This window comes from Convolutriloba macropyga, chromosome 5 (assembly GCF_964194025.1).
Source record: "Convolutriloba macropyga chromosome 5, txConMacr16.3, whole genome shotgun sequence".
NCBI lineage: Eukaryota > Metazoa > Xenacoelomorpha > Acoela > Convolutidae > Convolutriloba > Convolutriloba macropyga.
The window spans coordinates 45,363,673-45,377,229 of record NC_134472.1 but is presented as its reverse complement, the minus strand read 5'-3'; the positions used below and the strand labels follow the sequence as shown (position 1 = coordinate 45,377,229).

At 36.9% G+C, this 13,557-nt stretch overlaps 2 protein-coding genes across 3 annotated transcripts in view; both read right to left on the bottom strand.

Moving 5' to 3' along the window:
* LOC142339416 (AP-2 complex subunit alpha-2-like) overlaps positions 1-11,508 on the bottom strand; it is a 90,074-nt gene extending 78,566 nt beyond the window's left edge. For both annotated transcript variants that reach the window (XM_075389437.1, XM_075389439.1), the window contains exons 1-8: positions 11,375-11,508; positions 10,960-11,271; positions 6,836-7,001; positions 6,435-6,595; positions 6,092-6,193; positions 5,412-5,582; positions 3,163-3,323; positions 512-746 (exon numbers count right to left, since the gene is read on the bottom strand). In XM_075389437.1, coding sequence (XP_075245552.1) covers positions 512-746; positions 3,163-3,323; positions 5,412-5,582; positions 6,092-6,193; positions 6,435-6,595; positions 6,836-7,001; positions 10,960-11,271; positions 11,375-11,386 — 1,320 coding nt within the window. In that variant the 5' untranslated portion in view covers positions 11,387-11,508. The remainder of the gene's footprint in view (positions 1-511; positions 747-3,162; positions 3,324-5,411; positions 5,583-6,091; positions 6,194-6,434; positions 6,596-6,835; positions 7,002-10,959; positions 11,272-11,374) is intronic.
* Positions 11,494-12,035, bottom strand: LOC142339417 (peptidyl-prolyl cis-trans isomerase NIMA-interacting 4-like). Its single transcript, XM_075389440.1, has one exon. The coding sequence runs from the start codon at positions 11,896-11,898 to the stop codon at positions 11,527-11,529; it is 372 nt and encodes a 123-aa protein (XP_075245555.1). The 5' UTR covers positions 11,899-12,035; the 3' UTR covers positions 11,494-11,526.
* Positions 12,036-13,557: the final 1,522 nt, after the last annotated feature.

Sequence of the window (13,557 nt, the reverse complement as noted above, 5' to 3'; positions counted from 1 at the left end):
GTAAAAAAAACCACGATGTCCCCAATAATAGCCGCTATCGCTTCGCGGCTATTAAAAAAATGATAGAACTCGAAAGCACTGAAAACAATTCAAATTACCCACTGTGAGCAAAACTCCTGGGACTTTTCTCACCAACTGTAAAATGAGTCAAAACTGAAAAATGAGACAAAAAAGTTTGTCAAGACAGTGCATTAATTCAAAAATTTTTAATTGCAAAAAGAAGCGAGCTCCTAAATAATAGCACATTGACAAGCATTTACGAGCATTTATGCGTTGTAATGAATTTCGGAACCAACTGATGGCGCTTACAAAATATCAAAAACATGTATTGCTGAAGAAGTCTTATCAATTGCAATGGAAGTTAAAATGGAGTCGCTTTCAATCCATTCGCTATAATCTGATAAAATCTGAGTCGCTATAGTAACAGTCGTTATCAATCCGAGTAATCTTTCTTACTGAAATCATATTTGATCAATTTCAAAATATTTTCCTCTCACAAACTTAGACTAACCAGTTCCTCTCGGATCGAGTAGTCGGCCAGTTCCAAATAGGAAAGCATCTCGGCCACGATTGTCTTCACGTTCTGGTAGTCACACATCGCGTACAGTAGATCAACTGCCCTCTGCCGCACACTCACATCTCGCTCGCTCTTCAGTGAGTTGATTACTGGATTCAACTGAGCCGGTTCAATGTACTTTCCGCAGCCCGTGCTGGCCAAATGACACATTGACTCCAGGGCCAGGTACCTATTACAGAAGAATAATTTTCATTGACCATAAATTTCACATATGCCTTTGGAAGAACGGGTTTTTGAGATGATTCAAGTATTTACGAAAAATATGTACGCTTTCATAAGTTTCAGCCGAAAGGTAATTCTGACCAATGCGACATGTTTAACTTTTGAATAATTTCAAATTATGGGGAATTTGTGACGCATTTTCATTCACGGAATTTGAATTTAAGATATGGTTGCCCCCTTCCATAATTATTGTTCCGACCCCACTTTGTGGGAGAGAAACTTTATGCTCAACTGGAGTCAATTTTGACCGATCGATATATTCATCGTACAGAATTTTGAGTGGTATCAATAGAAAACCTTTCAGTGTAGAAATTTGAATTTAAGCTCTTTTGAATATCGTTTTTTTTTCGCGGTTTAAATTTTTTTGTGAACTTGATATTTAACGTGATTTTTCTACTTTTAGAGTCTTTGTTATTTTTAATATTCTGATGTGCATCAAATTGTTTCAAATTAAACTTTACGGTAAGATTTGGAACAAACATAACCAACTAACGTCGAGCGAATTGCTCTCAAAAGACCGTCGAACTGTTGGCTTTGTCAGTAGCTAGCTACGGTTTACTGAAGCTATCTTTAGCTTAATTGAATGGGCGTGAAGTGAACGCAACCGGGATGGGGTTCACGGGGGCAACGGTGAAGGGTCTTTGCCTGCACGGGGCCACGTCATTACGGCCTGAACGATGTGCAGGGGTGGGATTGGTGGGTACGGGTGAAGTGAGGAGGTGCTAATAAAGGAGGAAAGTGGAATGCGGGAGGGGGGGGGGTGCGGGTGTCGGGGGAGGAGTCAAACTATTTGAGAACCGCCATTCATACCATGAGTATAGGTCTCCAAAACAGTTTATCTGAATCGCATACTGGGTGCTAACTGCTTATCCCATTTTAGAGGACAGAAGGTCAAATGCGAGAGACCAAAAATCGGTTAAGCTAAAATTGCATAAAAAGACCCCAGGTCTAATATCATTGCTAAGAACTTCATTTGAGAGCAAATAATAACGTGTACTTAGAAGACGTGGAACGATAGAAAGGCTAGTTTCCGTCTCATCAAGGATTTTTACAATCAAAAGGATTCGAATTGTATTCTAGAGCGGTTTTTGAAAAATCATTTTGATATTTTTCATTTCTTTTTCATGTATATTACAATCAAGTCCATTTTCATACCAAGCTCCCATAAGTGAGATATCACATTTACATTCAAATGACGTCCTGTGAACATAAATTTTGTTTTCAGTGTTATCTCATGGATTTTATGGCGTCGACACTGATTTGTGGAACTTTTGCTAATTTGCCTGCATTTGTTTCAGTTTTTGCAGTCCTATAACTTATTCTCATTAATCAAAAGTTCAATTGGCACAATGAACCTATTTAATGCATTGCATTGCTACCTAATGGCGGTAAGAGTTTCAAAAAATCAGTTTCAAAAAACTTTGCCCCCCTTTATTATTCCTTGTCAACTCGTAGCTCGGTCTAACTTATATCAGGAGCCATCTTGACAAAAATAAATCGGGTGAAAAAATGAATCTGTTCAGTGTTTTTTTACATTTAACTATTGGCTTTGACTTGGATACTACGCGTTCTCATTATTTTTTTTGATTTTTGGATATTTGTTTATGATTTTTCTTCACTTTTCAAGACCTGCCAATTATCACAATGCAAAATCATCACAAAGTATTGAGAAGGGGCATAATTGAAAATAAATCTAAGTTTTTGATGCAAAACTTCCTGTTTTGATGGCTTCGACACTTTCTTATCGTAAAGTTTTTGTTTTTGTCCACATTAGTCTAAGACTTATACCGATTAAAAGAAGGTCTCATTGACTTCATAATGAGGTTGAAAGGGACCTATGCAATGAGGTCAGTTGACAGCTAATGGTTTTTATAAACAACTTTTTAATATGTAACTTAGTCTCATCAATGACAGGTCTCGTCTACTTTCTTGTAGAGAACATATTTAGGACAAGCGAACTTGTGTTATTCAGTTTTTATCTGATGGAATTTTGACTTTAAAAAGTTTTTTTTATAATTATTGAGTTTTTGCAAATGTTTTTTTGCTTTTGTTTATTCTGTTTTTTGTCTCGTTACATTATCTCTTTAATGGCAGCTCACATCGGCCCTGTAATTCGCCATAGCATTTTTTATCTAGTTGTTTGAGTTTGTAACAATTTTTTAAAACTAAGACACCAACAGTAAGTGCATTTTTGGAAGTTTCCTAACTCTTAATCAAAAAAATTCAGTCACACACGCACATTACCGAGCCTCCTTGTCGGATCTCAACCAGTCTGAAATTATTGATAACTTATTTTCGATTAAATTTACTCCTTCAAAATTTGAGTAGAACAATAATCGCTCTAATGGAGCAGACAATATTACCTCAAGTTAGTCTCCTTGTGTGACAGGAACAGACTAAGCTGCTGGCAGGATTTAGTCAGAAGTCTCTCGTCGTTCTCCATATGAATGATGAGATTAATGGCCTCAAACAGAACTGCGTTCTTAGCATTACTATGCTGTACTTTCTTTGACTTCGGAGCTTCCTGAAAAAGCGAACACAAGCTTAAGTTTAAGCCCTAAGGATAACACTTCGGGACATTACCATATATAACCTTATAAATGTACATCATAAAAACATAGCTGGCAGATTACCAGTAAATAGCCGCAATAGCTTCGTAGATCTGCAGTCTCAAAAAAAAGTAAAAAGACAGACCAAAAAAATTCGTCTTTTCATTAAGGTTATATTTTGATGTTATATTTTGATTAAAAATCTGTATACGTTTTTGCTGCCTCTATTAGCTGCTCTCTGATAACCTTAATTTATGGTGACACACACCCATTTGACCTTATCTCTTTGAATTAAAGGAAACAAAAGTCAATTTCAAAGTGAGGAAGTCATTTTTGAGAGTGAGGTAAGTCAAGTGTGACCAAAAATGTAATCACGCAAATGAACAAAAAAAACTCGCTCAACTAAGAGCGAAAAATGACGTCACGCAAGCACTTCAGTTGAAATTGCATGAATCAATGAACAAAAAGCAGATTTGAAGTGGTTGTGACGTCATATGGTCGTAACAAAAATCGCGACGACGAAATAAAAAACATAGCAGGACAAGTCCTGACGTACAATTCAAAGAATTTTCATTGAACAAACAAAAAACTAGACCTAGAAGGGACTATGGATGGATTGGAAAAACCATTTAGAAAAAAAACACGATCCAAAAAATTGAAAGAAAAGTAAAAATCAAAGTGAAATTGCCGTATGTGAACAAAAAACCACAAGCGAGAAAGCGAAATTTTGTTCAAACACCGTTTTCTCACTCTACTTTAAAATTCTACCAAAATCACCACTCCAATTTGACTTCATAAATCATGAAAATGTGTGAACAGATCTTAAAAAAACATAGCCGGAAGAATTCCGGAAACGACTCGAAAGGGAAAATTGCCCATACTGATTACTAAACAATTAGAAAAACTATTGTGAACCCTGAACCTCCACAAATGCTACAAAAAATTTAAGGAAGAATAGAAACGGCATTCAAAAACAAATTGAACAAAAAAACTAAAAAATTTAATGACTTTTTTAAAATAGTACAAGGAAACAAAAAGCCGAATAAAGTTTCTTTGCAGTTAGATCAATGAAAATCACGCAAAACAATGCGCAAGTAATAATAGGCTAAGAAACTTGTCTAATATTTTTTAAAAAATACTGCAAAAAGAATAAGAAAAAAGGTTAAAAATTTCTCAATTTTTCTGTCAATTTTCCTAAAAATAAAGATTTATACCAGAAAAACTAAAACCAATTGGTATCTGAATAATCCTTAAGTAACGAGCTTCTATTCAAATCCCACTTGAAGCATCAAAACAAAAAAAAACAGGCAAAAAATCATTAAATTTCGTCTAAAAATCAGCAAAACCGATCAAAAACCTCCAAATTAACATTAATTTCAAAACAAGCCTAAAACTAATACAGTATCATAATTAAACCTCATAACCATCAAGTTGCAAAAAACTGCTTTTAAAAGCCGCACGTGAACAAAAAAATTTCGCCCGCTTAGAGAAAATTTTTTCACATCAATTTCTCGACAGCGGTATGAACAAAAACCACTCTCTTTTCGCTCCACTCTTCACTTTTGTTCAGCACCAAAATCACTTCAAATTTTTTCGCTCGTTTCATTTCCCGCTTCAAATTCACTCCAATAAAATTGATTAAAAAAGGACTTCTCCAATACTCCTCGAGTCGTAAAAAAACAGCGCCCCAATACAATTCAAATTCTTTGAATTGTAAAAAAACCAAGAGAAGGCCAATAATAGCCCCAGCTATCGCTGTGCGACTATTAATAAAACAGATATATCGAAAACAGAGCTTCGATAATTCGTCAGGAAAAAAAATGTCCACATATCTGACCAGTTTCTTGCAATCACACTAACTGACTTGTAAAGACGCGCAAATATGAGATTTTTATAAAATCACTACTTGATTATTCTTTTGAAATGTTTAGATCATTGTAACAAATTGAGTGAATTCTGATTTGAACTGGGACAAAAACCATGCAATATCCTTTATCAGTTCACTATATTTGGAACATCTTACGTATTGTTTTTAAAATATGAAACGGTCAATCCATCCTTACGTTAGTTCTGTTAAGTATATTCTCGAGACACGTGGTCAGCCTCTGTAGAATTGCTGGGTCTTCTGGTGTTGGGTAGAGCTGAAGAAGTCTTAGCAGCTTCACAGAGAGCCACGGCCCAGCCACAAAGTAGTAAGTGTAGTCTTGCAAGTCCGTGTAACTAGCAGTCACAATCTAAACAGTTCGTATAAATGCACACAATCATTCAAGCTCGTCAGTAATTCTTCTCCCATATAAAATACAATCCACGACTAGCGAGCGGTTGGCTTCCTCAGTAGCTAGCTGGGACTTAGTGAGCTTAACTTAAGCCTAATTGAGGGGACGAATTTACCTAGAGACAAGTAACGCAGTAAGGCGTGAGTAAAATAGTAATAAAAAACATGAACAAAAATTTAAAGCTGCTGAGCGGCAGACGTCGCCAAAAAAATCTCTAAAGTCTTGGCATGTAATTAAATGACCGTAACAAAAATCGGACGACGAATTAAAGGATAACATCCAAACCTACCAATGCCCTTCACATCTTGAAATTCTGCTTTGTTTTCAGGCCGATCAGTTTTAAGTTGTATTGCGGTAGGTAATGAGGATCTGTATCACAAACCTATGCTTGAGAGCAATGAAAGCACGTTGTTATATATTAACATAACTATACTGTTGGACATTTGGTAATCAGAAATGAAACTTACTCTGCACAGTCGAGATACTGCAAGTGATACACAAGACTTGTAATCTTCTGGATTCCTCCTGACAAGTTCATGGATCAGACTAGTGGCCGCAGTTACTACACCCTGTAAACATTCAACACTCAATTTTAATCCAGAAAACACTAAAATCGGAAAAGTACATTTAACACAATGCTGCATGTTCAAGGGGCGGTGAAACATGTGAGTATTAAGATTGAACTTGGTGGCAGAGCATTCGAGTTAGAATTACTAAACTGAGGCCAACTTGCCACTTACTTGCTAACTTGCCACTTAACATAGTGTAACTTATCCATTGAACTCTTGAATTGAAATAAGCGGTACAAACCAAATGATGATCGTTCAAAAGGTGGACGACGCGTGTTGCCCATTCGCCATGGGGCACAGCTTCTGGACAAGTCCTCAGCAACTTAAGGAGACACAAAGATGCACTCTGCTTCACATCCGGACTAACATCTCCTGACGTCAAGAGTTTAGGAATGTCGGGGCCTACAAACATCGAAGTTGATAAGTAGTCGCAGAGTTATCAAGTGTTCCTTGAGTCATCGAAAAGAACTTATCACGTTACCGCCGATTTTTTATGCAGCATTTATATGTTAGCCTCATAAGGATAAAACACCCCCCCCCCCCCTCCATCATAGCACATTCAGTAGGGCGGAAAACTTCTAAGGCCAAAAGTTTGTCAACCAAATTGACATTAGGAGCTGGTGAAAGAGACATATTTCTTACCAAGTGACATGGCCATTTCTTTGCCAGCAATGTTGGCAATACACTGAAGAGCCAGGTTGATGTGGATTGGCTGAGCAGATCCCAGGTCGTTCTTGATTGATTGTACAATCAACCTGTTCAGCTCATGATTCTGGTTGTTCAATAACACCGAAATATATAAATAACCCTGAAACAGGAGGCGTAGTTAGAAACTACAGACGCGAATCTCGAAGCAATTCGGGCCAAAAAACAACTTTTTCACTACTGGAAAAAAGAGAAATTACCAATTCCTTAAAAGAATTAAAATTACTTTAAGAAAAACTCAATTCAATGATATGCCAAATATCAACACTCAAAAGGCTATTTCCAGTCGTTTTCTACTTGTCCCAACCTCAAGTGTATTTGGGATTAGGAACTTTAGGCTATCTTGTCTTTCTTTTGTCAAATTAATTTTGGATCTTGACTCTAACTAATTGGTAGAAATGTTATCTGTTCATATCAGAGAAACTCAATCAATGTTGCTCCAAAAAATACTAATTCGAATTTTGCCGACTAATTCGAACTCACAAAACTGTTGGTCAGCATACCTTTTCCTGTCAGATCAAAAAAATTTACAAACTGGAGATCCATATTGTAACATTCTGTGCTACTCACAGTCTCGCACTGGGCAGTCTCGTTCTAAATAATTTCCGTCAATTTGAATAAATTTTTTTGACATACTGCTATCCCTATGTGATGGAAAAAGGATTCTTTAGTTTGTTTTACACACTCTTCATTTCCACTTATTTGGTTTCTGATGCATGCATCAATACCTTTTATCCTTTTATTTTAAAAAAGGCGGCGTATTTAATAACCAGAAAATGAAATAGAATAAGAAAATAAATATTTCTAATGCCTAGCATGCCTTACTTTTTCCCATCGAACGTTTTCTTTTCACAGCCGATCCTTAACGTTTCGCCAACCCTTCCAATAATTGTCACTGATCAGGCTTGAAGACCACAGAACACCCAATGTGCAAATGATTTGCGAAAAAACGTCTCAATTTAAAAGGTTGTTACAAAAACTCATTAAATATTATAACCCCAAATATCAACCGAACCTTCAAGACACTCGGTACGATGTACATGAAGTAAACTGCTCTGCATGAAAGGTACCGCGCAAGTTGCATTACCAAACTATAGCTTCGAGATAAGGTAATGAGAGATCTATTTCTCATTGTAACCGAGACATTATCCTGGACTTTGCAAGCCAAGAAGAAAACCGAAAAAGCCCTGAAAGCTGTTCCTTTTAAAGCGAAACCTCTCAAAAAGCAACGTTCGATACTAAGAAGAATGCATATGTCTGCTACGTTGTGCCGATTCTTAGATACGGTTCATCTTTATGGAAGCCCGCGAAATGCGAATTGACAGTTCTCGAAAGTATATAATGTAAAGCAGTGTCCTGGATCTCTATGTCAAGTATCAATGTCATCCCATACAAAGATAAACTGCTCAGTTTAGACATCCTTCCTATGTCCTTGTATCAAGCAATTGTTGTCTTGTTCGCAAAAATACTAACAGAGAAAGTCGACATTGAGCGGCGAAGCCATGTAACTATTATTGCAGTCGGAAATCTGGCCAAACTACTAAATGATCACTTCAAAAATGACATTCTTTTCGATCCTCACCAAATCAAATTAGTGGGTCTTTACAAACTGTTCTCCAGAAATCCATACAACGAATAAAAATAATAATAAAAAACAATAATGATGATAATAATAATAAGAATAAAAATAATAAAAATAAATTCAACCAAGCGTAGTTACAACCAGCTTGGTAGTCCCCACATTAGCGGAATATCAAGTTCCAATAATTAAAATTTCTCGAAAACTTTCCATCCTGAAGGTTTACTTAATATTTGAATCTTTTCGCCGCATCCCCTTCCAAAAAGTTTACACTTCTCTTCGAAACTGACATGAATGTTTGTGTGATGAATAGTTAGAAAGACTGTTTAGTTGAGATAAAGAATTATTGAATCGGGCTACTTCATCGAACAGGTATTCGGGGATACCTTTTAAAGCTACTTGAATGTTACCTCTCAAATCGATCTCAATGTGTCAAAGTAGAAAACTGTCTTTCATCTTCCTTTATTGCTAGCAGTGGTGTTCCTCGGGGGACTATTTTATATCCGTAATTGTTCAATGTTTTTATTATTGATTTAACTACTCTTTCTCGACTCTCTGAACCTCTTTGCCGATGACGCTAAATTCATTTTTCTTAGAAACAGCGGATTAAATTTCCAGGATGAATTGAATGACATCTACCAATGGAGCGTTGATAACAGAATGAGCTTCAAACTAGCTTCAAATGTGCAGTTATCAATCAGTTTGTGTGGTGAATAGTTAGAAAGACTGTTTAGTTGAGATAAAGAATTATTGAATCGTGCTACTCTGTTGAAGTAAATATCTTCAGAACGTTTCCAAAAAGTTTTTCTGAAATCAGACCCATGCACCCGGCGGATTTTATTTGACTGTATAAATTCAATAATTCTTAGTCAAAGAAATTCAATCCAAAAAGGAAGATAAGGCCAATGTTGAAAATTACCGACCGGTTTCCTTATTAAACATTGCTGAAAAGGACCTTGAACATAGCTTGTTTTACAATTTAAATCCCCACTACAAAGAATCTCCACAACGAACAACAGCCTATTTGGTTTTCGAAGAGGTCGCTCTTGTGCAGTGAATCTTGTAGTATATCTCGACAAAATCTACAAGGCTATTTGCAACAGAGAACAAATCGATATATTTCACACTGACTTTGAAAAGGCCTTCGATCGTGTCGATCATGAACTTCTGACAAAACTGCATCGGACAGGTATTCGGGGAAACCTTTTAAAGCTACTTGAATGTTACCTCTAATCAATCTCTGTCTCTCAACTGTCTTTTAATTTCCTTTATTGCTAGCAGTGGTGTTCCTCGGGGGACTATTTCATCTCCGTTACTGTGCAATGTTTTTATTATTGATTTACCTACTCTCTGTCGCCTCTCTGAACCTCTTTTTGCAGATGACGCTAAATTCATTTTTCTTAGAAAAAGTGGATTAAACTTCCAGGATGAATTGAATGACATCTACCAATGGAACGTTGACAACAGAATGAGCTTCAACCAAGACCAATGTGCAGTAATCAATCAGTAGCACAAGCAATGAAAGTTATACCTTTGGTGGTCGTAGTCTAAAACATTCGAAACATGAAAAAGACCTAGGCGTAATCGTTAGCAACAATCTTAGTTGGATCCCTCATTTGAAGCAAACAGCCTCGAATGTTCTTAACATGCTCAAGCGGAGTACACGATTTCATTTAAACTATAGAACTACACTAAATTTGTACAAGAGAATGATACTGCCCATTACTCGTCGGTTGCTACCTTAACGTTGAAGGGATGAGAATTGTCGAGCGCATACAGAGAAGAGCTTGCAGGTGGATCCTTGGGCAAGTTGACTACAAATCTGCTTAGCTAAAGTTAAATATCCTCCCTGTACCATATTATTTAGTTATTAGACCTTTTATTTCTCCCAAAAAAACAATTTGGTTACTACGATTACTCCTTTGGTAATCTGAAGTATCTTGATGCCGGCTCTATTACTCGATCGGCTACCAACCGCACGTACAAATGCTACAGACATAACACTGTTGCAGAACATAACATCTGGTTTCGTTCTCAGAGACTAGCGAAACAATTACCCAACTTCATCAAGATAACCGACATAGACGCGAAAAGTAAAATTCTCCGATGGATGTGGAGACATTTCGAGCAGTGTTACAGTGAATCAAACTCATGTAAACGAATGGCCTTTGACTGCACCCTCAAAGATTGTAGACTTTTGAATGCCTGACGTAAACTGAACTGAAACGGGACAGTGTCCCTTATGATTTTTAGATCGCTCAATCCTTTATAATAATAATGGTAATTGCAAAGACGCCAAGAAACTCAATTTCTATTGACATAACAATGATTTTTGAATCTTCAATAATTGCGTTTTATGCGCACCCTTGGATATCTTATCCTAAATCTTTTGTTATTTTTATTGTAACCATAATTTAAATTTTATGCAAACGCACATTACCGATTCTCTCTACATTACTTCTAATGATTTAATTTGACGTACTATTTGCTTCTCAGAATATTTGTTGGAGCTAAGAAGGTTGACCGCTTCCATGTGGCCAAAATCAATGTCATGTCCAAGCAGAAATATGAAGAGCAATTTGCAAACATATTTCTTCTTCTGATAGCCATCCAGAGTTTTATCCCCTTTGAACTTTTGTCTGATGTTCGCCAGCTCTTTGTTTATCCTCTTGGTTTCTGCCTCTTTGCTTTTGCAGTTTCTGATGTCCGAGATGAACACAGCCAAACCACGCATTCCTTCTCCTTTTACTGTGGGCATTGCTAAGTCATTCAGAAAATCTTTTGCACCTTTCATCTAAATAAAACGCCAATTTATAAACGGCTATTCACCCAATTAAATACCGTGAATAACATTCAAATGCTTTCTGAGGCTGCACTTGGGTCTAAAAAACGCTTACTTTTGTAGCCATATTCTGACGGATCAAATTCCTTCCTCGAAAGGAACTATTACAGATCTGAAAATGACATACATAAATAACAAACTCTAGAACTGAATTCTTCAGTTTTCATCACAAAATCAAATCTGAAAAATAAACTCAAAATCAATCGACTACTTTTTTCCTTCAACCATTATTATGTGATAACCGAATTGTGTTTTAACAGGTGGATCAGTATAATTTGGATTGTCAGGTGTGCTCGTCGAAAGCGCAAAAGCAGCCTCTTGAAATGGGCCAACCATTGATCCCCGAGTCATCCAACCCAAATCACCTCCATTTCTTGCTTTGTCTTCGCTATACTGCTGGGCAACTATATTAAATTTTTCACCATTTTTCAGCTTCTCCATTGCTTCCATACATTTGGAATGCTTCTCACACAAAATGTGACGAACTTTCACGGAAGTGGATCCACCTCCCTTTTCTTTCTTTGAGCTTCCACCATCGGTACTTCTTCCTGCATCGCCCGCTGGTTTCTTTTTAGGCATCTCTGAAAGACAAAGTCGATTGGGCGAGAAACTATAATAACACTGAGACAAGAATATTTTAGCTCATTATAACTTAAAGCTTGCACAATTGATTAATCAAATGAAGCACAGAGGAGAGCTTAATGATTTTAAATCGAGATTTGAATAATTTACGGGGTGATTAAACGACCGCCCCTCTTCTACTATGGATCCAATGGGAGCTTCGACAACGTGAGCCTGGCGCATTGATTGCGCACCACGGAGGCAGGGTAAGGAGCTACGCAAGAACGCGAAGGTAAGTTTCGATTTATGTAACCAAGTCCGAACATGGACAATTCTAAGGCATAACTAAAGACATATCTTAGGACGAAAATCAGCTTTGCTCTCCCGAGGAGTTCTATCCTCTGCATTCGTGGGTCAAGGACAATTAGGCGGAGCGAAATTGAGGATGCCTCGATGGGAGCTGTGGCTGAAGAAGGGAGGCTGTTAGTTTGACTCATCTACTTTCGTCATTATTTGTTTGTTTTCAAATGCTATCTGTCTTTTGTTTTATCTCCTCAGCTGATGGTTGTATATATCATTTTATTGATAGGATGTGCGAAAAATCCTCGCATCTGGGATGTGCGAAAAATCCTCGCGAAGTTCAAAACCGTAAGGAGCTTTGAAGCCTGGAGTGTTTCTTTCCCCGAGCCTGAATGCAAAAGATCAGGATCTCGAGAGACGCATCCTCAAAACGACGAGAGTTTTTGACGAAGCCGGAGTACGCAAACAATCCGAGGAGAATCAAGAGTCAATTTAAAACTGTTTTTTGAGGGAGTCGAAGTGAAGGACCTGAGCTCTGAAGAGACACCAGAAGTCTGACTAGAGAACAAAATATGTCGAATTCTTGAACATCAGCACAATAAAATTGAAATAGACGAGAGTAAGATCAAAGAAATCCTGTCAAAACTTCAAACAAACAAAGCTTGCGGCCCAGACAGGATAGGAAATATGTACTGGTCTATCAAACGAAATTATTATGTGTAGTAGATACCCGGAAACAATGAAGTACAAGGATGCACAAACTAATGAAGATAAGAAAAAGTGTGCGTTTTTCAGTGAATTCTTTTCTAAAGTTTTCCTTAAAACCAATCAAATCAAGAAAAACTCCTTCGATATCCAGCTAGATGTGTTACTAACCAATAACCCAAACATTGTCATCACGAAGACCAGGAACAATGAATTCAATAAGAGTTTTAAATCTGACCACGACGCTTTTATAACTACCCTACAAATTGAGAAAACGATAACGGATGACACGAAACATAAAATACGCATTTAACAAAGTTGACTGGAAAGACCTGAACTCATACATAGAGAAAAACCCATTTAATCCCCAATAAAGATCGTAACAATCTTTTAAAACAATAGAAATATTTTTGAAACTAAAGTAAATCAACAGAAACGACAAAATGAGTCAAGAGCAAAAAGAAAAAACAAAACACAACCGATGCAAAAGTTGCTCAACGAGCATTGAAAATAAATCTGCCATTACTGCTACAGCAGATTAGTAATTCAATGGTACAAATGGCTAGACAAAGTTCTTAGCGAAAATGTCCCAAAAACAACAACCCACAGATCAAACTTAGCTCCTTGGGTAAGCAAAGATTCGAATATCAACCTTAAAACGAAAATTTCAAG